Source organism: Saccopteryx leptura, chromosome 5, assembly GCF_036850995.1.
Source record: "Saccopteryx leptura isolate mSacLep1 chromosome 5, mSacLep1_pri_phased_curated, whole genome shotgun sequence".
NCBI classification, from domain to species: Eukaryota; Metazoa; Chordata; class Mammalia; order Chiroptera; family Emballonuridae; genus Saccopteryx; species Saccopteryx leptura.
The window spans coordinates 106,428,021-106,453,057 of NC_089507.1; the positions used below are offsets into that span (position 1 = coordinate 106,428,021).

Consider the following 25,037-nt stretch of genomic DNA (forward strand, 5'->3'; position numbering starts at 1 on the left):
GGAAAATTGTGGGTTATAAGGCAAGAAGCCTGTTTAAGTTGCTATTTTTGTGTAGCATGAAGAAAGTAGACATGTATTCCAAGCATATATTGGAATAAATCATAGCAGACTTCCTGCCAGGGTTGAATTTTAAGGTTCATGGTGAGAAAGGATGAGATTCAGTCACTATGTGCTGTTATTCACTAAGGCTAGGTTAATAACTCCCAGGTAGATCTAGTCTGTCATTTAATTAGCTTGGCCACTTTAAAAGAAATAACTGATATGTTAATTTGAAAAATAGTTGCTGAGGAGTAAATCACAGGCATCAAAGTTTCAACTCAAGCTGATCCTAACCAGCCTGGTGAATGACATAATCATTAAAATTTACAAATTTAAATACAGCATTCCAACTTTGAAAGGGGTTGTAATGGAGCTGTTGAGAGTATATAATAAGGAGCCACACCTGATATGGGCAGCAGTGAGCCTGCCTGAAGAAGCCCATGACAGGAAAAGGCACATCCAGTTCAAAGAACAGAGAGAAACTGAGGAAGGTGTGAGGGAAGGCTACAGAGTTCATGTAGGCCTGTGGCCAGTTAGCCATCTGACCCACTGTCCTGCACAAGGCACAGAACCTCTGGAAAGCTTAAGGCTCAATGACGCTTAATTTTTGGAAAACATTACAATATAGAGGATAGAAGGAAAAGGGGGATTCTGGGAGATCAGCCAGGAGGGTTTTACAGTAGTTCAGGCAAAAGATCATGGTATTAAATGTTGAGTCACTCAGGAAAAATATTGATATTAAGTAATGAATACATATTATTGGGGAAAAATACTATTAAATAAAGTATATTGCTCTCAACTGGGAGCGACCTTGCCCTCCCCAGGGACTAGTTAGCAATGTCTGGAGGCATCTGTGTTACACTTGGTGTGCGCTGGCATGTTGTAAGTAGGGGCCAGGGATGCACAGGACAAGACAGCCCCCCCCATAACTGATAATTATCTAACCCAAGAAGATAAGAAAGTAATCAGGTTTGGATACCTTCCTTGACTATTTGACTTTTTTATATCAAATTATACAAAATTACTCATGTGAACATACCACTCTCAAGAATATTTCTCAACAAAGCAATAAAACATCAAGCCATTAAAAACATTTCTATTGGCAAATCAGTCCATAGAAAAAGGTATAAGCATGATTCATAACACCATTTTAATATTTTTCTGTTTTTTAGAGTGACATCATTTCAATTTATTTTTAAACACTAGCATTCATTAAAGTTATCTTATTAAAGTCAAATTATATTCCCATTTATTAGCTGTGGGAAGAGCCTGGCATTGGAGCTACTGAGAACAAAAGCACAGATATTCTGTCAAATATCTAAGATGAAAAAATGTGTTAGGATACAACTCACCCAAAAACAAACAATTCAAGTTAAAAATGGGTAGAGGACCTAAACAGACACTTCTCCAAAGAGAACATACAGATGGCCAGTAGACATATGAAAAGATGCTTAGTATCACTAATCATCAGAGAAATGCAAATTAAAACCACATACAATATCACCCTACACCTGTCAGAATGGCGCTCATCAATAAATCAACAAACAGCAAGTGTTGGAGAGGATGTGGAAAAATGGGAACCCTTATGCATGTTGGTGGGAATGCAGATTGGTGTAGCATTATGGAAAACAGTATTAATGGTCCTCAAAAAATTAAATATGGAACTACCTTATGATCCAGGGATTATACTTCTGGGTGTATATCTGAAGAAAACCAAAACAGTACTTTGAAAGAATATGCAGTGTTATTGACAATAGCCAAGATATGGCAGCAGCCTAAGTGCCCATCAACAGACACGTGAATAAAAACGTGGTGGTGCATAGGATATAAAATGGAATATTACTCAACCTTAAACAAGAATGAAATCTTACCATCTGCAACAGCATGGATGGACCTGGAAGGTATATGCTAAGTAAAGTGAGTCAGAGAAAGACAAATACCATATAATTTCACTTATATGTGGAATCTAATGAACAAACAAAACTGAAACAGCCTCATAGAGACAGAGAACAGACTAATGGTTTCCAGAGGGCAGGGGACTTGGGGGACTGGGTAAAAAAGGTGAAAGGATGAAGAAGTAAAAGCTGAAAGTTATGAAATAGTCATGGGGATGTAAAAGATAGCACAGGGAATGTAGTCAATAATACTCGGTCCTAGAAGTATCGGGAAGACCATTTTGCAAAGTATATGACTGTCTAATCATTATGCTGTACACAACTAATACAAAATAATATTGAATGCAAAGTGTAATTTAAAAAAAAATTTTAAGTGTCAGGAAAAAAATGCATACTATCAATTTTTCCTACACTCCCTTTAAGTTATTTTTATTTCCCCCCCTTAGCTATCCAGGGAAATAACATACAGAAGTTTTCTATATACATTTTGTAAAATTATAAACATAATTTACTAATATCTACATATACTATTTTTACAAACATTACTACCAGGCAAAGTGATAGGAGTTAATATTTATAAAGAATCTCAAGTTCTATAGTATAGAATTTTAAGACTACTCAGTGCTTATACCTTTCTGAAGTCATTAATTATGGATTTGACAGCTCTTTTGGCCCAAGACCACAAATGTTGTCATGATAATACTCTTAAAGAGTTACTAAGTATTTACTGTTGCCCTGTCAGTCAAGAATTTATGTCAGTGGGGAGATGACCCAGGACTCATGAAACTATATACTGGGTCTACAAAATGTTATGAAATTGTCATCTGGTCAAAAACTTTTTGACCTACTTAAGGTTTTCGATAACTCAGCCTAACTGCAAGTGGTATTTTATCATTCAAGTAACTTTTGAAAAAAATTAATGTTTCATGAGATAAGTCCAGATTCATATGTGTTTGTAAGATATAAAGAAGAGAAGTCCCATACACATTTTACAGTGTTCCCCAAATTAATATACTGCAAAACTATAGCATATTATAACAATATTGACATCATGACAATCCAACAATTTTGCTTAGTTTCCCAGTCAGTTTAACTTGTATTTACACTTGTGTGTAAATATTTAGTTACATACAAGGCCTATACCACCACATTTGATAGTTTCAACACCATGAGGATCCCTAGAGTTGCCATTTTATAAATTTGAGACTCTTGATAATTATTAACTTTCACACCCCTGGCTCTTTACCTCTGGTGTCTGTCCTTGATTCCTAAAATATTGCCATTTCCAGAACATTATATAAATGGAAAAATACATTATGATAAGTTCTTTTGTGTGTGTGTGTGTGTGAGAGAGAGAGAGAGACAGAAACAGGAAAGGAGAGAGATGAGAAGCATCAACTGGTAGTTGTTGCTTTAGTTGTTCATTGATTGCTTTCTTATATGTATCTTAACTGGGGGGTTTCAGGTAAGCCAGTGACCTTCGGCTTCAAGCCAGTGTCCAAAGGATCTATGATCCCAGGCTCCAGCTAGCGACCCTGCACTCAAGCTGGTGAACCCTTGCTCAAGCCAGATGAGCCCTCTCTCATGCCGGCAATCCAGGGTTTTGAGCCTGGGTCCTCAGCATCCCAGGTGAATGCTCTATCTATTGTGCCACCATCTGGTCAGGCAGATTATGTAACAATTTGAGGTTGGCTTTTTTACTTGGCAAAACTCCCTGGTGAATTGTCTAAATTGATAGTCTGTCAATAGTTTGTTTTTATTGAGGTGATGTAGTCCATGGTTTGTATATGCTATAGTTTGGTTAATCATTCAACTGCTGAAGGACATTTTCACTGATTCCAGCTTGGGGCTATTATAAATAGAGCTGCTATGAACATTGATAAACAAGGTTTTGTGTAGAACTAGTTTGCATTATTACTCTGGCATGAATGCCCAAAGCAAAATTGTTAGATCTTATGGTAAGTGTATGTTTAGTTGTGTAAGAAACTACCGAACTGTTTTTCAGAGTGGCTGGACCGTTCCACAGTCCCACCAACAGTGGATCAGTGATGCAGCTCTCCATATCCTTGCCAGGTCTCGGTGTTTATCACTGTGATTAACCGTAGCCATTCTGAGAGGTGTGTAGCACTATCTGATCGTGGTTTTAGTTTGCATTTTCCCTAGCAGCTAGTGATGTTGAACATCCCTTCATATGTTTATTTACCATCTGTTTATTTTCTCTGGTGAAATTTAGTACTTTTACTGCTGGGTTTGAGAGTTCTGTAGATATTCTAAATAGTAGTCTGTTGTCAGATACATGGTTTGTAATCTTTACTTCCAGTCTATACCCTGTCTTTTCATCCTCTTCACAGAGACATTCACAAAACAAAAAAATTTTAATTTTAATGAGATAAAATTTATTAATTTTTCTTTATGTGGGTCATTCTTATGTTTAATCTAGGAACTTTTCACCTATCTCTAAGTCTTGAATATCTTCTGCTATTTTCCCCCCTGAAAGTGTAGAGCTATGTATCATATTTTATATTTCAGTCTGTGTCTATTTTGAGTTAATTTTTGCATGAGGTGTGAGGTTTAGTTTTGCTGGTCATAGTGGGTTCTTCTTGCAGTTTCTGCCCACCAACATTTGCATCTCTTCTCAGAAATAAGAGTTGTAGGTCAGTAGGGAAAAAGAATGTTTCCCCAGGCCACTTAGTTTGGGTAGGGCTCTGAGTTGAACCAACAACTAGTGGTGTTGGCTTGGCCTGATGTCAGAGAGATTCCCATTCCATCAGAGGAAAAATGGGCAAAAGTTATTATTCAGTCCATTTTTTTAAAGTAAGAGAAGGCGAGACAGAGAGATAAACTCTCACATACGCCCTGACAGGAATCCACCCAGCAACCCCCATCTGGGGCTGATGCTCCAATCAACCAAGCTATCCTCAGTGCCCTGGGTCAACACTCGAACCAACTGAGCCACTGGCTGTGAGAGAAGAAGAGAAAGAGAAAACGGGGAGAGGAAGAAGCAGATGGTCGCTTCTCATGTGTGTCCTGACTGGGAATCAAACCCGGGTGTCTGCATACCAAGCCAACGCTCTACCCACTGAGCCAACTAGCCAGGGCCAGATTCATTTTTATAAGTAAAGAACTTTCAAGTCTTACATTTATACATTAGACATTGACTCAGTCCATGAGGGAGAGTTCATTTGTTTCATGAAAAATAATTAGAAAAATGTATATTAAATGTGTCTTATTATACAAGCATTTTATATAAGCATGGGAGTTTTACTTAAATGGTAAGCATAGATCAATTAGATACAAAACATAATTTGAGATGATGTAATAATAATATTATAATAAAAGCCACTTTTATTCAGTAGGTGATTCTATATTTCAAGTACTGAACACTGTTATTATGTAACATTACCCCTAATGCTTAAAACAATCCTACTGAAGTAGGGATTGTTCTCTTTACTTTATGGTTGAGTAATTTAAAATTCAAATGTTTAGTTAGTTCACAGGGGAACATGCAGGTGGTAAATGCAAGAGATATGAATAAAGTTCAGGCTAATGTGAACTTAAGGCAGATGTTCTTTACTAAAAAGCATAGCCTATTAGAGATAAAACATATAAGATGCAAAAGAGCACAGATGGAATGAATGTATAATACAGTGTTCATGGTCATAAAAGTCAATGGAAAGTGAGGTCAGTGCCCCATGCGCAGTATTTGTAAGACGCCTTTCTGACTGCCCCACTCATTAGTTCACATGGGTTTCTCTCATGGTCTCTTCATTTTGGGAGGTCTTCACGCCAAGGTGAAGGCTGCACTAATTAGTTCTCTAGCCTTCTATAATTTTTATAGGATACTTTAAAAGTTGCCTGTAATGGTGCCTTACATTCATTTGTCCCAGAGGATCTATGAGGAAAAGAGAGAGGGAGAGAGAATAAGAAAGAAAAAGAAACAACCAAACAAAATCTGGCCTTCTCTCTTCCTTTCTACAGAAAGGAAGATGCACCAATGCTCACGAGAATTTAATTAGGCCAGAAAACCATCTCCTTAAGTTACTTTGCCTGTGTATTAGCAAGTCAAAAGTCACAGGGTAACGTGTGTTGTGGTTCAAAGTTTAACTCCTAATTGTTGAAAGTTCTCACTATTTAATTCAAGAAATCCAAGCAGCAAAATTGTTCTTTTCTTACTTTAAGAGGCAATGAGTCATTTCTACTCTAAATGTTTATGTTCACCAAACCCGTTCTGTTCCCATTACATAAACAAGCCCACTAACCTTCACAAAGCTGTTCTGACACTGTCCATCGCTGCTGGGGATTAGGAAGTTGTTGTCAAAGCTGATCTCCAAGTGATTACTTTCATGAGTAATGACTGTCCAGGAACACCTGCTGTTCTCAGGAAAATTCTGAGGCCAGTGAGGGGATCTGATTGTACCATTATCTGAATGAAGTATTCCACCACAACCTTAAAAATTGTTATGAAAAAAGTCATTAATTTCCAGAAAAAAGCAATAACACAATTTTGATAACCCAAGACTTGTAGAGAAGACACATTTCTAAATGCGAGATTTTGGTTCTTTCTTTATGTATGAGTCCCTGGCCTTCAGAGAAGGTATACAACAAGAATGCTTAATAATGTAAGGTGCTCTGAATCCATAGGAAGCTTTGGCTGTTACTGTTCTGTCACAGCTCTATGAACTCAACTGAGAGCCCTAATCCTTGGGATAAAGAGGATGGACTTCAATCCTGCCTTCAAATTATACCAATATGTTATATTCTCCTTGGGGCTATGTAATATTTGTGGCCCCCAAATCCCAAATTCTGTATTTTATTACCACTAACACATCAGAATACAAGTCTATACTCATTTGTAATTTAACACACAGGCTTGAGAGCAAATAATTTTGAGAAGGGGAATTTTCTCCTATTAAGGCCCTGATTCATTTATACCAAAACACTGATGAATGAAAATAAATCATATGGATTGACATAAAGAAAAATCTAGAATTGCTTTATATGACTGAAAAATGTATTTAACCCTTCTCTTTTTCTTTTTAATTTTTTTTTATTTTAGTGAGGGGGGGGAGGCAAAGAGAGACTCCCACATGTGCCCTGACCAGGATCCACCCAGCAAGCCCACTAGGGGGCAATGCTCTGCCCATCTGGGGCATTGCTCTGTTGCAATGAAAACCATTTTTTAGCGCCTTAGGTGGAGGCCATGGAGCCATCCTAAATGTCCAGGGCCAACTCACTCTAATCGAGCCTTGGCTGCAAGAGGGGAGGAGAAGAGAGAGAGAGAAGTGAGAGGAGTAGGGGGAGGAGTGGAGAAGCAGATGGGTGCTTCTGTGTGCCTTGGCTGGGGATCGAACTCAGAGCATTCACATGCCAAGCCAACACTTTCCCACTAAGCCAATAGGCCAGGGCCTGTATTTAACCCTTCTAAACCCTTGGAAAACCAGTGGTTTATTTAAAAAAACTCTCTGACTTCAACAGCAACCAGTGGAGAAATATGACTCATTTCATAAAAATCCCCATAATAACTCTGACTCTCCTGGAAAGAACTACCCTTTCTGTGTGACCTTGTAAGGCTTTAAAGAAGTCTTGACTAAAGTATCTGATGCAAGTTCTTATATTTTCTGGGAACTTCCATGAAGTTCATACTTTATATGCATAAAAGTTATATCCTTAGAAATCAAATGTATGATTATTTGCCATGTGCTACAAGCAGAGCATTCCTTTTTTTTTTTTTTGAGAGCATTCATCTTAGAATCACAAATCTTGTTTTGTTATTTTGTTGCGCAGTGCTCTTTAATGGCTTCCCACACTACTCAAAGGATAATATGGAAGCCACGGTTCTTCACGACGCAGACTGCTTATCTTCCTGCCTTCAGCTCACCACTCATTTAGTTCTTCTCCAGGCTCTGATTACGTTAAATTATTAGGTCTACCAGAAAGTTCTGTCCGTTTCTATCACAAGTTTAGACATGTAAGCCCATGTTTATTTGGCACATGTGTGCCTCTCTATTTTTATTACTTAATGTATACATACTGATGTAGCAAATTAACTAAAACAAAGTTGATTCACGTTAGTCTTATGTGTGAAGTGACAGTGTACCCATGGCTACTGATAAAGTTCGTTTACACCACTGTATTGTATATGAATTTCAACAAGGAAGAAATGCTACAGAAGCATGTAGAAATTTATTGAAAGTGTTTGGTGAAGGTACAGTTTCTGATAGGATATGCAGAAGATGGTTCAAAAAATTCAAAACAGGTGATTTTGACCTTTCTGATAAGCCACGTTCTGGGCGACCATCTTTGATCGATGACGATGTTGTTAAGACCATGTTGGAGCAAGATCCTTTTCTGACAACATCGGAGATCACAGAAAAGCTTAATTCAGCTCAGCAAACCATTTTGGACCATATTCGGAAGATAGGATTGGCGTGGAAATATTCAAGATGAGTGCCACATAAATTAAGTCAGAAGAATTTGTGTTTGTTTTATTCCAAAAATAGACAGAACTTTCCAGTAGACCTAATACTTGTAATTCCAACACACCTTTTCTATTACTTGTGATTCTTTGGCTGTGCCTTGCTCTTTTGCCTATGGAGGCAGAAGAGTGAAGTGTTAAGACCAAAGTTTCTGTACTCCACTGTCTTTATTCAAATCCCAACTCTACAAATTATTAGCTACATGACCTAGGCAAATTATTAACCCATATATCCTAAATTTCTGCCTATGCATACTGGAAGAAATATGTACTGGTATTGTGTCTTCCTTACAGGGTTACTACATGAGATGGCACATTTAGAATTGAGTCTTACAAAGAGTAGGTACAAAATACACACTTGTGGAATTAGTTATTAAATTTAAAAAATATCCCAATGAAAAAAGATAGTAAGTGCAGAGAATGTTTCTTTTACCTAATGTATGTGTGCTCCACGTAGCATAAAATCCACCATTTTGCACTGAATGATCTGAGTTAAAAATTACCACCAGCTGGTTAGAACCAGATTGGATTGGCCTGGGATTTGAACTTCCACAGTATTGTCCTATTATGGGTGATCCAGGTGAACCACCATTCATGACAGTCACAGAGTCCCAAGCACAGGTTGCATGGTTTTCAATATCAAAGTCACTAAATGTAAGCTGCAGGAAAGAAAAAAAGCAATAATGAGGCACTGTTTATTATTTTATAAGTGAGTTGTGAGTTTATCTACCTAGAGTTAGATAAGATCCCCACAAATCCTTTTATTTTGTTTTAATTTATGCAATTTTGTATTTATATTTCTTCTTTGATTCTCTCCTGACCAACACCTTTTTTTCCTTATTGAAATTTCTCTTGGAAATTGGAAAAGGGATATTTCTCTCCAAATTGGAGTGATTAGGGGGAACTCTTCAGTCCTCTGGGCTGGGATGGCAAGTCATATCAAGAACATGAATACACCTCTCTCCTGAATGCAGAACGGTCTTCCAATTGTCTCCAATGCTTGAAAAAGGGAGCTCATTCTTCATTAATTGTAAATTTATAGAAGTCCATGTACATATGCTAATGAGAGAATTTTAGGGAGAAAATGATCTAACTGCAAGGTCAAAGCCTAGTATTTGCTTATTAAAAGAACTCTGTTCCCACACAGGACATAATATTATAGTTGTATAGCAGTGGTAGTCAACCTGGTCCTTACCGCCCACTAGTGGGTGTTCCAGCTTTCATGGTGGGTGGTGGCAGAGCAACCAAAGTATAAATAAAAAGATAGATTTAACTACAGTAAGTTGTTTTATAAAGATTTATTCTGCCAAACATAGCGAAAATCCGACATAAAGTACTTGGTAAGTAATTATTATTATATGCTTTAACTTGCTGTAACTCTGCTTTATAAATTTTATAAAGTAAAGTTGCTTCCCTACTTTATAAATCACAATTACTGTGGGACTGGTGGGCGGTTATAAAATTTTACTACTAACAGAGATACAAAAGTGGGCGGTAGGTATAAAAAGGTTGACTACCCCTGTTCTATACTCTCAGAAGTAATTTACTCAGTCATCAGAACTCACAGTGATCGTGTGGCCTTGTGGGGCTTCCAATAACCAAGAACAGTGGTTCAAGTTGTCATAAGAGGCTGGATAGTTGGGACTTGCAATCACTCCACTCTCACCTATTTGTATTCCACCACAGTCTGAAATTAGAATTGTAATCTTCTAAATAAGAAAAAACACAACCCTGCAAAGCCAAGGTAAGTAGTACTTAAAGCTATCATATCTTATGATGAAAAATTAAATGAATAAATAGATGAAATTGGATAAAGCAAAGTAAAACTGGGTGCAAGATTAGAAATAAAACAGAACCCCATGCCCCATGCACAGAATCACATAGTGAAAACAGCCCTGAGTGTAGTACAAAGCAAAAAGAAAATAATTTGTACAATAAATCAAGAATAATTAGACATGTGTATAACTGAGAGTAAATGTACTAGGGACAAAGTAAATAACATTGCCTTCCTTAAAAAAAAACTGGGGCAGTGAAAATAAAGACAAGCTGGTAGAATATGATCAGTAGCATAATAAAAGATTTTGTCATTTGATAATAAGCACAAATGTCTGTAGTCAGCTATCAAAGGGTACATTAGCATAGCGAGTTGAAAAACAGATACATTTATAAAGCATAGTATAGTGTGATGTTTCACACAAATAATGCTTCCTGCCATCTGACTCCTTTTTTTCAATCTAATTAGAGAAAAATAAATTGGCAAGATGGTTGACTGAGTGAATAATCTCACTCTTTCTCCCAATCAACCATTTGATTATAACACAAAAGATGTTAGATTAAACTATAACCAAAACATATTTTGATTGATTTCCAAATTTAATGGAAAGAAATCAGATCTCAAAAATCAACAAACAATAAGTGCATCCACATTCTGAGGTGTAAACTCACACCAAAAGTGCACAGTCTGAGAGGATACAGAATCAAGATGTGGCCCCAGGGAGTGGGGTCTAAGATTTTGATGACCAGGCAGAAAGAGAACATATGGCCTTCAACCCCGAGGAAACCCAGGACTGGAGTTGAAAGTTTTACATAAAATTGCGAATCATAAAGGACAGCCATGTTAGCAGAAAGAACTAGAAAAGCTTTAATGGCCCAAAGAAGCAGGCAGGAGTATTGCTGCCTGTCATAGGTGGAACTTACAGGTGCAAACTGAATATCACAGATGCAAGTTCAACACAAAACATTAACGAATAATATCCAGTAATATGTTCAAAACATACATCCTGACCAGGCAAGATTTATCCTGGAAATCAAATAATGATTTAACAAAGAGAAAACTCTTTCAATATAATTTATCATATTAATATATTAAAAGAGGAAACTAGGATCATCTCAATAGATGCAGAAAAATTATTTAATAAAATATCCATTCACAGTAAAAAACAAACAATAAAAACACATTTTGTACACTAAGAATTTAAAGGACTATTCTGAAAAGTAGTATTTATTAAAAACCTAAGAACAACCAATATATTTTAACATTGAAATGTCATAGGCATTGACCTTAAGGTCAAAACAAGATACTATCATCTTTTCCATTCAGAATTACAATGATGCCTTAGCTAGTGAATAATACTATAAAAAGAAATGAAATATTGGGGCTGAAAAAGAAAAGCACTATCATTTGCAGAAGATATAATTATTTACACAGAAAAACCAAAGATAATTATAGACAAAATGCTAAACCTAATGAAAGTATAGCAAGATCTCTGGGCTAAAGATCAATGTAAAAAAATTTTAATTCCTAGATATCAGCAACAACCAAAAAAGAAAATGCAATTTGGAATGTCGTACTGACATGAACAACAAAACTAATAGCAACCTAAAAATGAATCTAAAAAAACATATATGAGATCTTTGTGTTATAAAAATGTTATAAATTATTTTATTGCCAGAGTCTCAGAGCTTCATCATAAGTCTTACCTGTAAAGAAATACTCTGCATGGAACCCGACATGTTCTACATGCTCATTGGTGACGAAGTGTATCCATACCTGAGGATAAGGTATAACCAATGGCACTGTAGGTGCTGATTGTCCACAAAGTCGCCCTATCAGAGGCCCATCAGCATTACCTGAACAAAACAGCACATCAAGTGCCATTATTTATATAACATTTAAGAAATATAGTCAGTGAATTCAGTAGAAATCAATAATAAAAAACTTTCAAAGTATTCATTGACATATTTAAACTCTTCTTAAACAGAGGCCATTTAAAAAAATTTTCTCTCCATCTTTGTTAATTGCAAAAGAGTCCCTCTGATGTGGGGGGGGGGGGGAATGCTATTTTGGTATGGGCCTCTTTCTCAAATGCTGCTTCCATTTTCTTCCAATTTATGTTTTCATAATTATTTTATGAAACTAATTTTATTTTTAAAATAACTTTTGATTGTGCCTTTTTTTAGAAAGTAAGAAATATATTACCAGGCCACCCGGCATTTGAAAGTCCCTGGTTTGATTCCTGGTCAGGGCACACAGGAGAAGTGACCATCTACTTCTTTCCCCCTCCTCTTTCTTTCTTGCTCCCCCCTCCCTGCAGGCATGGCTCAAATGGGTTGAGCAGGTTGGCTCTGGGCACTGAGGATGGCTCTATGGCCTTGCTTCAAGTGCTGAAATGGCTCAGTTGCTGAACAATGAAACAAGCCCCAGATGGGCAGAGCATCACCCTGCAGGGAGCTTGCTGAGTGGATCCTGGCTGAGGCACATGCAGGAGTCTGTCTCTGCCTCCCAGCCTCTCACTTAAAAAAAGATATATATATATATATTACCAAAAGTGACTAAATATATTATCAAGATAAAAGTGGTAAGTATCTCATATTTTAATGATTTCTTCACTGTATTTAATCAACTAAAATAAATAGTATATTTAGTACTCAGACTAAGAACAATCATATTTGGAGCTGAATATTTTTTGTGAAGATTATTTTTTACACAAGCTTGATTAACATTTATAGAACATCTGCAGAGCTCATACTTCTGCTTTCTGTTTTTATTTTTTCAATCAAACAAGATCACTGATCTTATAAATCTAGTATGTAACTGCCTCTAAATGAGGGAATAGAGAGAAGATTGCATTAAGCTGATACAGAGATGCTTTATTTGATACCATAAGCCAGTCATTTTGAGCCAGGTGGAGGTGGTGAGGGTTTACCAGAATCATATCACGAACATTCTGAAACTATAACTTCCATTCATCTTATAAACCTTAGAGATATCTACCTCAGAGAGCCCAGATTATTTTCCTGCTGAGGTAATTGGTCTATGACCATAGCCTTTATCTAATTATCCCAGAAATTTCTGTCCTCCATGTTCTCTAACCCATCATTGATGCTTTAAGTTGCTCCAAAACATTGCCTCCAAAAGATTACATTAGCCTTTGTTGCATTCAGCTTCCTTTTCTTTTTTGCAGTAACAAGGAACTTAGTGAAACTCGGACAGCATAGGCAATCTACAGTGTTACTTTCCTTCTCTACTATTTTTTTTTAATAATTTTATTTTTTTAATGGGGCGACATCAATAAATCAGGATACATATATTCAAAGATAACAAGTCCAGGTTATCTTATTGTTCAATTATGTTGCATACCCATCACCCAAAGTCAGATTGTCCTCTGTCACCTTCTATCTAGTTTTCTTTGTGCCCCTCCCCCTCCCCCTACTATTTTTTTTTTTAACTGGAAAATAGTGTCAATGTCAATGTATTATTGATGGGAGCAATTTAATGGATAATCTATGCCATGACGATAAGAGAAAATTCATCTTTCACGAATGAAGATATTTAAACATTCTTAAGAGAATTATGGTTTATCAAGTATAGCTCAATCCTTTGTTATCATGAAATCAGAGAGAAACTTGACTGCTCAGAGGATCATTCCTCAAATAGCTTCCATGTGCTTCTCCATCTGGTACAATTCAAAACTTCTTTTGATTTCTAAGGCCTAAGTAGAATTCCACAGCTGCTTCTGTGAATCCTGTAAGTTCAGTAAACTATTGACATTCTGAGCATTTTATTGGTATGTCCCCGTCTCTGAGGAAAGGAGTCTTGAGTATAGATTACAGTTGAAGAGATCACTTAAACTCATTAAGAGAGCAAAGACAAACTAGAATCTCTCCTGGGTAAATCTCACTCACATCAATTGAGACATACGGTCTGGTGTAAACACAGACCCATCTCTCTCACGGTTCATAGGACATGTTTTCCTCAGCTGGGCTCACACAGAATTATTGCTTTGTCTGACCAACCTTCTTTTGGATCATATGCACATATATACTGCTCACAAAAAATAGGGGATCAGGGAACGTGCAGATACTCCAGTACTTTCAGCCTTCTGTATAGTGCATTTTCACCAATGAAATAAAAGTTGGTTTTGCATCTCATTTGCATAATTGAACAACTTTCTTTGACTTATCATTTGCTTTTCTGATGTTCTTGCTTAATAAAAAAATCAAATGCTTTATTTTAATCTCTTCATATTGGTCTTGAAATACCCCCTAATTTTTGTGAGCAGTGTATTATAACCATCTGACTCCTTTTATCATTGGTGGTCTCCAGGCATAAGAAGAGTACTGTGGATAAATGGGAGAACATGGATCTTGATTGAACTCACCCACTCGAAACTCTAAGACATCAAATTGACAGTCTTGGTGACTTTCTAGATAAAAATCCTCAAAATGAATGTAAATGGATGAATTTCCCTGTTTTGGATTGCTGAGAGTCCATTCACAGTTTAGGTTTCTTGAGTAATTACTGACTCCATTATAGCCAGGAGAAGTAAAGTTTCCTTCAGGTGAATTTATAAGGGACCCGCCACACACTAAAAAAACAAGGCAACAGAGAAATTAGTAATAAAACTCATGCCATAACAAGATACAAACAATATAGAAACAATAACTAAAATAATATTTTAATGTTTTCACTTGTTTTTCTAGGTGAAGTCAAGGTTGTGGATAAAGGACTGGCTCATATATGCCAACTATGGCGAAAGTTTCTGTGGGTTTAGGACAAAATATGTGCAAAAATAAGGAGCTTCTTTATTTTCCCTTCCTTCCTCCCTCCCTCCCTCCCTCCCTCCCTCCCTCCTCCCTCCCTCCCTCCCTCCCATTCTCCCTCCCTTCCTCCCTTCCTTCCTTCCTTCCTTCCTTCCTTCCTTCCTTCCTTCCTTCCTTCCTTCCTTCCTTCCTTCCTTCCTTCCTTCCTCCCTTCTTGGTTGATCTTGTATGTGTTGTGACTGGGAATCAAACCCATAATCTTGGCATATGGGGGCAATTCTCTAACCACCTGAACTACCTGGCCAGGACTCTAATAGCATTTTTTTTAAGTCTTATTCCACAATGGTAATTTTCTTTCCAAAACCAAAGGTACTTTTAATTTTTAAAACTTTTATCCAGCATGGATTTTCTATCTGGTTATGCATGTCTGTCTTACATGGAGCATCTTAAGTGTAACTCTAAACACTAAGGTGAAAATAGAAGACTCTGCCGCTGTTGGGAATAGCTGTAGGGACATCTGCAATGCATATGTACTTATTACATTCTATATTACCTGCATCTTCACTGGAAGTGTAGGAAGCAGCAAAGCCTCCATATGGCCTGGATCCATCAGTGAAATAAATGACTCTCATTGTATTGCCTGAAGATTTGATCTCTTCACTTATATTCACACTGCTACACAGCTTCTTGAGCTCGGGTGAGTTACTTCTAATGCCATTGAATACCTATTAAAAAAACAATTTAACCTTTAGATCGACAGTCCATCTTACTGACTGTTTCCTAGGAAGTTATATTCCCAGCCCAGACGCACTTCTTTCTAAGAAAACCCTGTGCTAAAATAAATTACTTAACAACAGGCTTCTAGCCCAGTGCCACAAACCACTGTTACCTGGAGCTCATTTTGTGGCCTCAGGGTCATTTCACTAAATGAAAACAGCAGTAATGCCCTCTTGCCATGCGGTGACAAATGAAAAACTACTCCACTCTCAGCAACAGGAAATCATGCTCTAGGCAGAAAGTAGATGGGCCAACATGCTTACAGCTTAGTTCTCAGCGTTCACTGATGGGCAGTTTTTTTCACAATGCATCAGGACCCTGGCTATTTAAAAGGACAATTTAAATTTTATTTTAAAAAATTTATTGATTGATTTTAGCAAGTGAAGAAGGGAAGAAAAGAGACAGAAACATCTGTCTGTTCTTATATGTGCCCTGACTCATGATCGAATCCACAACCTTTGTATATCAGGGTGATGCTCTAACCAACTGAGTTATCCAGTCAGGGTCAAAGGCATAAATTTTAGTTTCTAGTGATGTGAAGTTATATAATCAAATATTTTCAAAAGTCCTTGAAAAGTAATTCAAATTAAATAAATAGTTCTTTTCTAATTACTAATGGATTCAAGCTTCAATTCTCTTACTAATTTGAATTTTAAAAAGTAAATTGAAGTATGGTTGATTCCAAATATAAAACAATAACTCTAGTTAAGTACATAATTATAATAATTGGCAAAATATCATTTCACTTCTGTACAAAACAAAGTGAATGTTTTAGTATGCCTGGTTTTCACAGTTAGAGAAACATCTAGAAGTAACTAAAGAGTAATTGAGTGAGTGGTTGTTTGATATTCCTTTTTAAAAAAGATTTGAGGCCCTGGCCGGTTGGCTCAGTGGTAGAGCGTTGGCCTGGCGTGCGGGGGACCTGGGTTCGATTCCCGGCCAGGGCACATAGGAGAAGCGCCCATTTGCTTCTCCACCCCCCCTCCTTCCTCTCTGTCTCTCTCTTCCCCTCCCGCAGCCAAGGCTCCATTGGAGCAAAGATGGCCCGGGCGCTGGAGATGGCTCCTTGGCCTCTGCCCCAGGCGCTAAAGTGGCTCTGGTCGCGGCAGAGCGATGCCCCGGAGGGGCAGAGCATCGCCCCCTGGTGGGCAGAGCATCGCCCCTGGTGGGCGTGCCGGGTGGATCCCGGTCGGGCGCATGCGGGAGTCTGTCTGACTGTCTCTCCCCATTTCCAGCTTCAGAAAAATACAAAAAAAAAAAAAAAAAATTAAAAAAAAAAAAGATTTGAATGGCTCACAATGAGAAATAGTGATTAAGGTATGACACTAAGATTTATGGAGAAAGAGAATGTACTCCATCAGAAAAGATACAAGCTTTTTTATTTACTATAATCATTAAATTTAGCCTTTCTTCCCTCCCTCCCTCCCTCCCTCCCTCCCTCCCTCCCTCCTTTTCTCCCTTCCTCCCTTTCTCTCTCTCCCCTTCCCTTTCTTTCTTCCTTTATTCTTGATAATTTCTCAAATAAGTAAAGGGTGAGCAAAGGGCTACCACATCCTCTTGTTTGTGATAGAGTGAAGAACAAACATAACAAACTTTGAACTTATAAAAATATGTTGCAAAGAAAAGGAATGTGGACATCATATTTAAAAAATCAAAAATTAATTCTGAAAGCGTTTCTTGTTGGAGTATTAACCTCCCAAGTTGAAAAGACCTGTAGATATGACAATTGTAGTCCTGCTAATTAAATATCAAGTCTCCCTCCTTATCACCTGCCATGCAGCTCCCAAGGTGACAGCCCCAGTCATGTACACAGAGCTTCCAATTGCCTGTTAGTACCTCATTCTTAACTATAAATGAATGGCCAAGGGTTATCAGATGTTTAGGGAAACAGCTAATGCCAAAGGCAGAGACAAATATATGTAAATAGGAAACAGGAACTTAAAGGAAATTGACCACAAAAAAGCAAAATACTTTAAAATTATGATTAATATATTCATATATGTATGCAAATATAGTGAATATATGTGACATTTTAAAATAATATATTCAAGAATAAGGGCAAAATAAGTACAAGTCTAGTTTATACATTCTCAAAATTTTATCACTCATCTCCACTCCCTTAAGAAGCTACAGAAGCATACACCTCACCAAAAAAGGACCTTCACCAAGAAAGGGAAAGGCTCATAGTATAAAGCCAGGTATCCAGCCCAGGAGAGGAATAAGACTTGGAAATTTGCTGAAAGAAGAGCCCAATATGACAGCTGGCATCAAGCTTACAGCTGATAAACAAAGGCTCAAGGAAAGATATTGCTAAGAAAAATGAATGAAAATAATAGAAGCACTTTTTTATTTTATTTTTGTATTTTTCTGAAGTGAGAAACAGGGAAGCAGAGAGACAGACAGACAAACTCCCACATGTACCTGACTGCAGTCCATCCGGCAAGCCCTCTAAGGGTTGATGCTCTGCCCATCTGGGGCATTGCTATGTTGCAACTGGAACCATTCTAGCACCTGAGGTGAGGCCACAGAGCCATTCTCAGTGCCCAGGCCAACTCTGCTCCAATGGAGCCTTGGTTGCGGGAGGGGAAGAGAGAGATAGAGCAAGGAGAAGGGGGAAAGGTAGAGAAGCAGATAAGCGCTTCTCCTGTGTGCCCTGGCCGGGAATCAAACCCGGGACTTCCACATGCTGGGCCAATGCTCTTTCACTGAGCCAACCAGGCTAGAAGTGCTTATTTTTATAAAGTGGGGATGTATGCTTGGAGTGAAACATGTGTGGAAGAATTAGTGATAGATGCATTAAAAAACCAAGAAAATGTAAAAAGAACACTATTATTAATATTACATGAAAAAACAAAAGCAAATGTTATCATAGAACACTACCTGGCTTAATTGTAAATGGGGTTTATATAATCATAGTAATGTAAACATTAAAAAACAATTTAGACAAAATCTGTGACATAAGTGTTTATGGAAGAAGTTGGGAAGTTTTAGGGGAGTATGGGAAGTGTGCATTTTTCGTGGTGGTGGCAGCTGTTTTGTAAAGAGAGCTATACTATCATTGTCATAGTTGGAAGTACACAGATAATGTCTAAGATCCAAAGTAAAAAAGTAGCAGAATAGGAATATTATTTGAAAATAATAAAAGAAATTCCTCAAGAAGTAGCTAAAAGAATTGAAACTGGATGCCTTTGGCATCTATAATTCAGACATGAGGAAATGACAAGACGTAATTCAGAATTTGTGGTTATCCCTTTAAATTTTATTTTAATTGCTTGAGTTTTAAAATTATGATTGTTCATATTTTATTTCCTGCAGGGCAGTGAATATTCTGCTGGTAAAATTCTTAGTGATCATTATATTCAATATGATCTCATCTATAGAAACCATTTCAAAGGGGAAAAAACAGCATATACATCAACATTTTAACAATGAATGTATAGAAATTCCAAGTATTTTTATGGTTTTTATTTGATAAATATGCATCCATTGCACTTATAATCAGAAAAATAGATTAAAATTAGTATACAAATGAATTTTGTCACATGGTTACAATTGCATGATCTATTTCATTGCCAAGAAAGGAAAGTACATCAAAATATGGTATAGTGTGAGAACTTACTTATATTAGAACTTAGAAAAATTTTAAGCTGGAATATGATATTATTTTAGGTTAATAAAAAGTGGTAGTAGGCCTGACCTGTGGTGGTGCAGTGGATAAAGCGTCAACCTGGAAATGCTGAGGTCGCCGGTTTGAAACCCTGGGCTTGCCTGGTCAAGGCACATATGGGAGTTGATGCTTCCAGCTCCCCCCCCCTTCTCTCTCTGTCTCTCCTCTCTCTCTCTCTCTCTCTTTCTCTCTCTCTCTCTCCCTCCCTCTCCTCTCTAAAATGAATAAATAAATAAAAAAATTTAAAAAAATAAAATAAAATAAAAAGTGGTAGTAGCATACAAAAATGTTTTATATTTTTGAAATTCACTTCCCAAAAGGAGATAATTAAATGGAAAACAAAAGTGTCTAGTTTTAAAAAAAAAATAATGATAGTAACTTTTATTTATTCATTCAATGGTTTTTGTCCTTCTTGTGTGCCAGGCCTGAGGATTCAGCACTGAAGGAAGACTCACATCCTAGTTGGGGAGCAGACAATCAACAGGCAAACAAATAATATGTGGAATGTCATCTGGTCTAAAGTGCTGTGAAAACTGTCATGTGGGGAAAGGTAGAGTCCAAGATGAGGGTTATTTAGTGTGTGGTCCTTGGGGAAGGCCTCGTGGATCAAGCCATTTGAGCAGAGATCTCACTGAAGTGAGAGAATAAACAAGGCAGCCATCCAGGCAAAGGCAACAGTGCATGTGAAGTGAGGTGTGGGAAATCTTAGCATATCCAGTGAACTGAGAAGGGTCAGTGTGGCTGGATCCTGGTGAGCAAAAGAGGAAGGGAGTGTGAAATTAGATGCAGAGGTAGGAAAAAGAAGGGGCAGAAAATAAGGTAGGGCCAGCGGGCCATCGTAGTGATTTGGGATTTTCCTCTGAGTAAGATGAGAGGCTGGTAGTGGGTTTTCAATGAGATCAAAATGATCTGGTTTACATTTAAACCCATCACACTGGCTGCTGTGTTGAGGGGACAAGTGCGGAAGTTACTAAAATAAATTCCAGCGAGTAGTGATGGTGGTAATAGTGGGTATGGTGAAAAGTAGTTAGATTCTGGATCTTTCAAAAAGATACAACCAAGGGGACTTGGCTTACGGATATAATATATGGTGTGAGAGAAAGGATTCCAAAACAGACATCAAGCTTTGTGACCTGAGCAATAAGGAGTTTGAAATTATTATTTACTGAGATAACAAAGCCCAAAGAAAGGACAAGTTGGTGGGAAAATAAACTAACATTACTCTACAATCAACACAGTATATATGCATGTAGATCTGTCATTGCACAATTAACAATCTCTTTTCACACTCACGGATCTCACTTTTGTCTTTTGCTAAAGGAAGGTAAAAATACTGAGGGAGTATTTTAAAGCATTGGCTCTTGGCAACATGGAGGGCAAACAGCCCTGGTCTCTCACAGGAGTCACGCAGTGCCTGGGTCACAGAACAGTATTATGCGGGACCATTCACAGGCTTAAAACTTTTGGTGATGGTTTTCTGTGACTCTGGCCCCGTTCAGCCTCGTGCTACCCATAGGCTTAATTTCTCTGTTTACTGCATTTTGCCACGTATAGTGAAATGTATGCTCTCTGTGACCCTGATGTGTGCTGCGACAACTAATAGCCTCTTTAAACAGCGTTTACAAACATTGTGGCAGTTTATTGTGATTTTGTCCTACCTACAATACTTAGAATTCATCTGACCTACAGTTGCACAATGGGATATTCCTGACCTAGTTTTCTGACTATGATTTATGAGTCAATAAAATCCTTAACCATTCTTGATGGCACAGAACACTTACTGTCACATGCTCCCTGTTGCAGGATGGATGAGCTTCTAGCCTCAGATTGTGAAAAGTTAGAGTGACCTGCTTTCCCTCTTGCACAGTGATTCTCCACTCACAGATCCGACCATGAGGGTTTGGGTTCGGGTAGTTGGGAGAAGTAAATGTTCCAGTAGCACCCTGTAGATCCCCACCACATTCTGAAAGGGGGAAAAAAAACAAGAAAACTTCCAATGAAACCAAATCAACCCCTTCTATAAAGAATGTTCTCAAAACTGTTGCACTAGACAAAAGCACTGCTCTTAATTATGTGGACCCTGAAAAAGAAGAGACCTACAAAGAAGGGCTCTCAGAGGCTAACCAGGCTCAACTTTAAAAACAAAGCCTAACAGCTATTTCTACACAGGGGCTTCTCAAACAAACTGTACTTCTGGTAAAAGCTTGTACTGCTTGCACTGAATTGTCTGCTCATACTGTTTCTGTCATCTGGGTCAGCCCTTATGAAGAAGTTCCTGGAATCCCATTTCAACCCACAGACTGAGGCTTTCCCCATCCAATCAGAGCTGTGCAGCTAGCTATATATCCCCATCAGCTTCTTCACCTACCACTCTGAGCAACTCCATTCTAGCCAATCAGGACAGTGCCTTGTGGACCAATCAAACAGTGAAAATCTGGAGTCCTCATTGTATAAGAACAGACCAATCAGAGACCAGGAGCATGGATTTCTGTCTATATAAGTCAGGTTCCCTCTGGCTTTCAAACCACAGTTTCCCTTTCCATCTAAGACTAAGTTTACCTGCCTGGAGCTGAAACGTGGAAGATGTCTCAGTGGAACAAAGGAGAGCAGACCAGTGCAAGGCAGAGCTGTGTAGACAGAATGGGGCCTGGCCCCAGGGCTGCGTAGCCCCAGATTCATCTCATAGCCGTGCTGCTTACACAGCTATGCTGGACCACAATGGAGTTGTTTTGTACTGAATAGTTTCCTGTTTCCCTCACTCCAAACTGGGGATTCCTGTTGCCATTGAATTGGTGCTAAGGACCATCAGTTCACATCTATAATTTATAACTATATGTAGGCAAGGACTTATACACAACATTTGTACTCACTGCCTATATCTTTTTTTTTTTTTTAAATAAAATTTTCTTTCTTATATTCTGAAGCTGGAAACGGGGAGAGACAGTCAGACAGACTCCCGCATTCGCCCGACCGGGATCCACCCGGCACGCCCACCAGGGGCGACGCTCTGCCCACCAGGGGGCGATGCTCTGCTCCTCCAGGGCGTCGCTCTGCCATGACCAGAGCCACTCTAGCGCCTGGGGCAGAGGCCAAGGAGCCATCCCCAGCGCCCGGGCCATCTTTGCTCCAATGGAGCCTTGGCTGCGGGAGGGGAAGAGAGAGACAGAGAGGAAGGAGGAGGGGGGGTGGAGAAGCAAATGGGCGCCTCTCCTATGTGCCCTGGCCGGGAATTGAACCCGGGTCCCCCACACGCCAGGCCGACGCTCTACCGCTGAGACAACCGGCCAGGGCCTGCCTATATCTTATATTAATATTTAATCTTTGTTTCCATGGATGATAGTTTGCAGCATTTTTATCATCATGGCCTAAGAAATATGAGAGACCAATAAATGTGGTACTAATAGAGTCAGGAAAATCACAGTGCTATCCACTTGTTTTTTTGTTTGTTTGGTTTTTCAGACAAAATCTTTATTTTACTTGAGTTTGTCAGGGAATTTGGAATGCGAATTCTGAGTGGGACTAATAGGCTGGCTTCCTTAAGAGGAGTAATGTAGTACAGCAGCCAATCCCTTCCACCTCTCCAGTGCTGGCCCCTTTCCTCTGAAGCATTGATCAGTTGTGGTTTTTCTCTTAAGTCTGCCTTAACACTAAGATGTAAGGTCCAAGAAGACAAGGGCCTTTTTATGGTCCAACTGTTTATAACATCATGCCTAGCTATTATGGATGCTCAATGATACATAAATTTAAATAAATATATGAACTTACCTTCCAGACTGGATTCAAACCGTAATTTGAAGCCCGAGGCAGTAAGAGACCCATCTGTGACAAATCTGACGAAAGCGACATTGCTAGAAGTATCTATGCTGTCAGGAACGATGTTGCCACAGTATCTGCCCAGTAAATTTCCTGTAAGAGTCAAATAGTAAGTATGTATATGCCCAAGTAATTGATTAATTTAACCTCTACTGGAGGTATTTTACACATATGAAGAAAATGACAAAGATAAGACCCTGTACATGAAGAAATGATAATCTCTGTCAAGAGAAGCAGAACAAACATGAATAAAAATCATTATATTCAAATATATGAGGTGTAACAAAAATGGCGACCATTTAGGGCAAGGGTATTTCAGCACAATGAGGAAGGCTAACTCATTTGGTTAAAGAAATGGTCTGAAAAAATAGTGACATGTGTCCATCTCCTATTATTCCCAGGTTATGTTAACCTTTCTTCTCCTTACCAAACAGGATGTCCCTCAAATAATTGCATATGGCACTGGACTGTCTCAGCAGGATGTAGATGCCTTCCCAATATTGTGTTCCCTCAGTGTGGTGTCCAGGGGAAGCCACAGAATGATGCCTGAGGCTCAGGACACCCATTGTTTATGGGTACACTGAGGGAGAGAGAGCTGGCCCTTCCCATATCTGATTGATCTGCACTTCTTTGCCAAGAATAGACATAGTTTTGCCTTTCTTGCAAGTGAGGAAACTTCAGAGGCTGAATGAAGTACCTGTGAACTAAACGCTCCCAAAAGACAGCAGGTGTATTTTACTGACCAGAGGTATGGTTTTCCCAGATCTCAACGAAGTCTTTTTCACAGCCAGAGGAATTCTGGAGGTTAAAGTCTTCAAAATGGATGGTGAGGTAGTGTCCTGAGGTGCCCTGGAGATGCCACTCACAGAGTAGATCATCCATGTATGGGAGTGTCGGATAGCCGATGCTTTGAATGACACCACTCTGCCCCGTCACTCTTCCCCCACACCGAGCTGCAAAAGGAGAGCAATGTTCTATTAGAATTTTTAAAAATTCTAACCAGCACATTTAGAAACTTTTAGGTGCCAAACAATCGTGAATTGAAGCTTTAAAATATGAAAATGTTTGGTTAGTGCTTCCCTCATTGTTGGAAATCTACTATTAAAAAGAAATTTTAGCATAAGTTGAATCCAGTAATGGGGAATGAAAGACTGGAAGACTGTTGAAGGGCATGCTCTGTACCATCTCTTTAATTCTCTTGGTAAAGCATGTAAAAGCTATTAGTTGCAATTATGTTTTATTTGAAGAACCTACAGCTAGATTGATAGGGCCTGCCCATAGCCTATGTTGGTGAGTCTGAACACTGAATCCAAATTCAATCTCGGAAAGGGTGCTGTGGTTCATTTGTATGCCTACTATTTCTAGTTTAACTGTCAAATACACACTTTACTGCAGTAACTGGTATCTCAGAGTCCTGAAAAATTACTATTCAATTATTTTTCATTAGCTGGATGTGATAGATTGGATTACATACAGCTTGTATCAGGCTATTAAACAACCTTTGGTGTAGGTTAAATGTTGTTTTGATGAGGCTTTCCAGGTGTTGAGTGTATCAAAACATGTTTGGTTAGTGTCCAGACTCACCTTCAATTCTATGTAATTGTGACCATATTATAGTGAATTTTCAGTATGCATACCAGATGCTTAATTTTTAAGTAAGGGAGTCAAAGTACTGAAGAGATACTTGCTTTTTGCCTAGAGCAGTGGTAGTCAACCTGGTCCTTACCGCCCACTAGTGGGCGTTCCCGCTTTCATGGTGGGCGGTAGCGGAGCAACCCAAGTATAAATAAAAAGATAGATTTAACTATAGTACGTTGTTTTATAAAGA

General features: G+C 38.4%; 1 protein-coding gene across 1 annotated transcript in view; it reads right to left on the reverse strand.

Moving 5' to 3' along the window:
- CUBN (cubilin) overlaps positions 1 to 25,037 on the reverse strand; it is a 306,316-nt gene that overhangs the window by 69,449 nt on the left and 211,830 nt on the right. The window contains exons 46-54 of the mRNA XM_066384573.1: positions 23,953 to 24,162; positions 23,162 to 23,302; positions 21,178 to 21,359; positions 15,506 to 15,677; positions 14,571 to 14,777; positions 11,890 to 12,039; positions 9,975 to 10,096; positions 8,843 to 9,068; positions 6,194 to 6,381 (exon numbers count right to left, since the gene is read on the reverse strand). Of these exons, the coding sequence (XP_066240670.1) occupies positions 6,194 to 6,381; positions 8,843 to 9,068; positions 9,975 to 10,096; positions 11,890 to 12,039; positions 14,571 to 14,777; positions 15,506 to 15,677; positions 21,178 to 21,359; positions 23,162 to 23,302; positions 23,953 to 24,162 (1,598 nt within the window). The remainder of the gene's footprint in view (positions 1 to 6,193; positions 6,382 to 8,842; positions 9,069 to 9,974; positions 10,097 to 11,889; positions 12,040 to 14,570; positions 14,778 to 15,505; positions 15,678 to 21,177; positions 21,360 to 23,161; positions 23,303 to 23,952; positions 24,163 to 25,037) is intronic.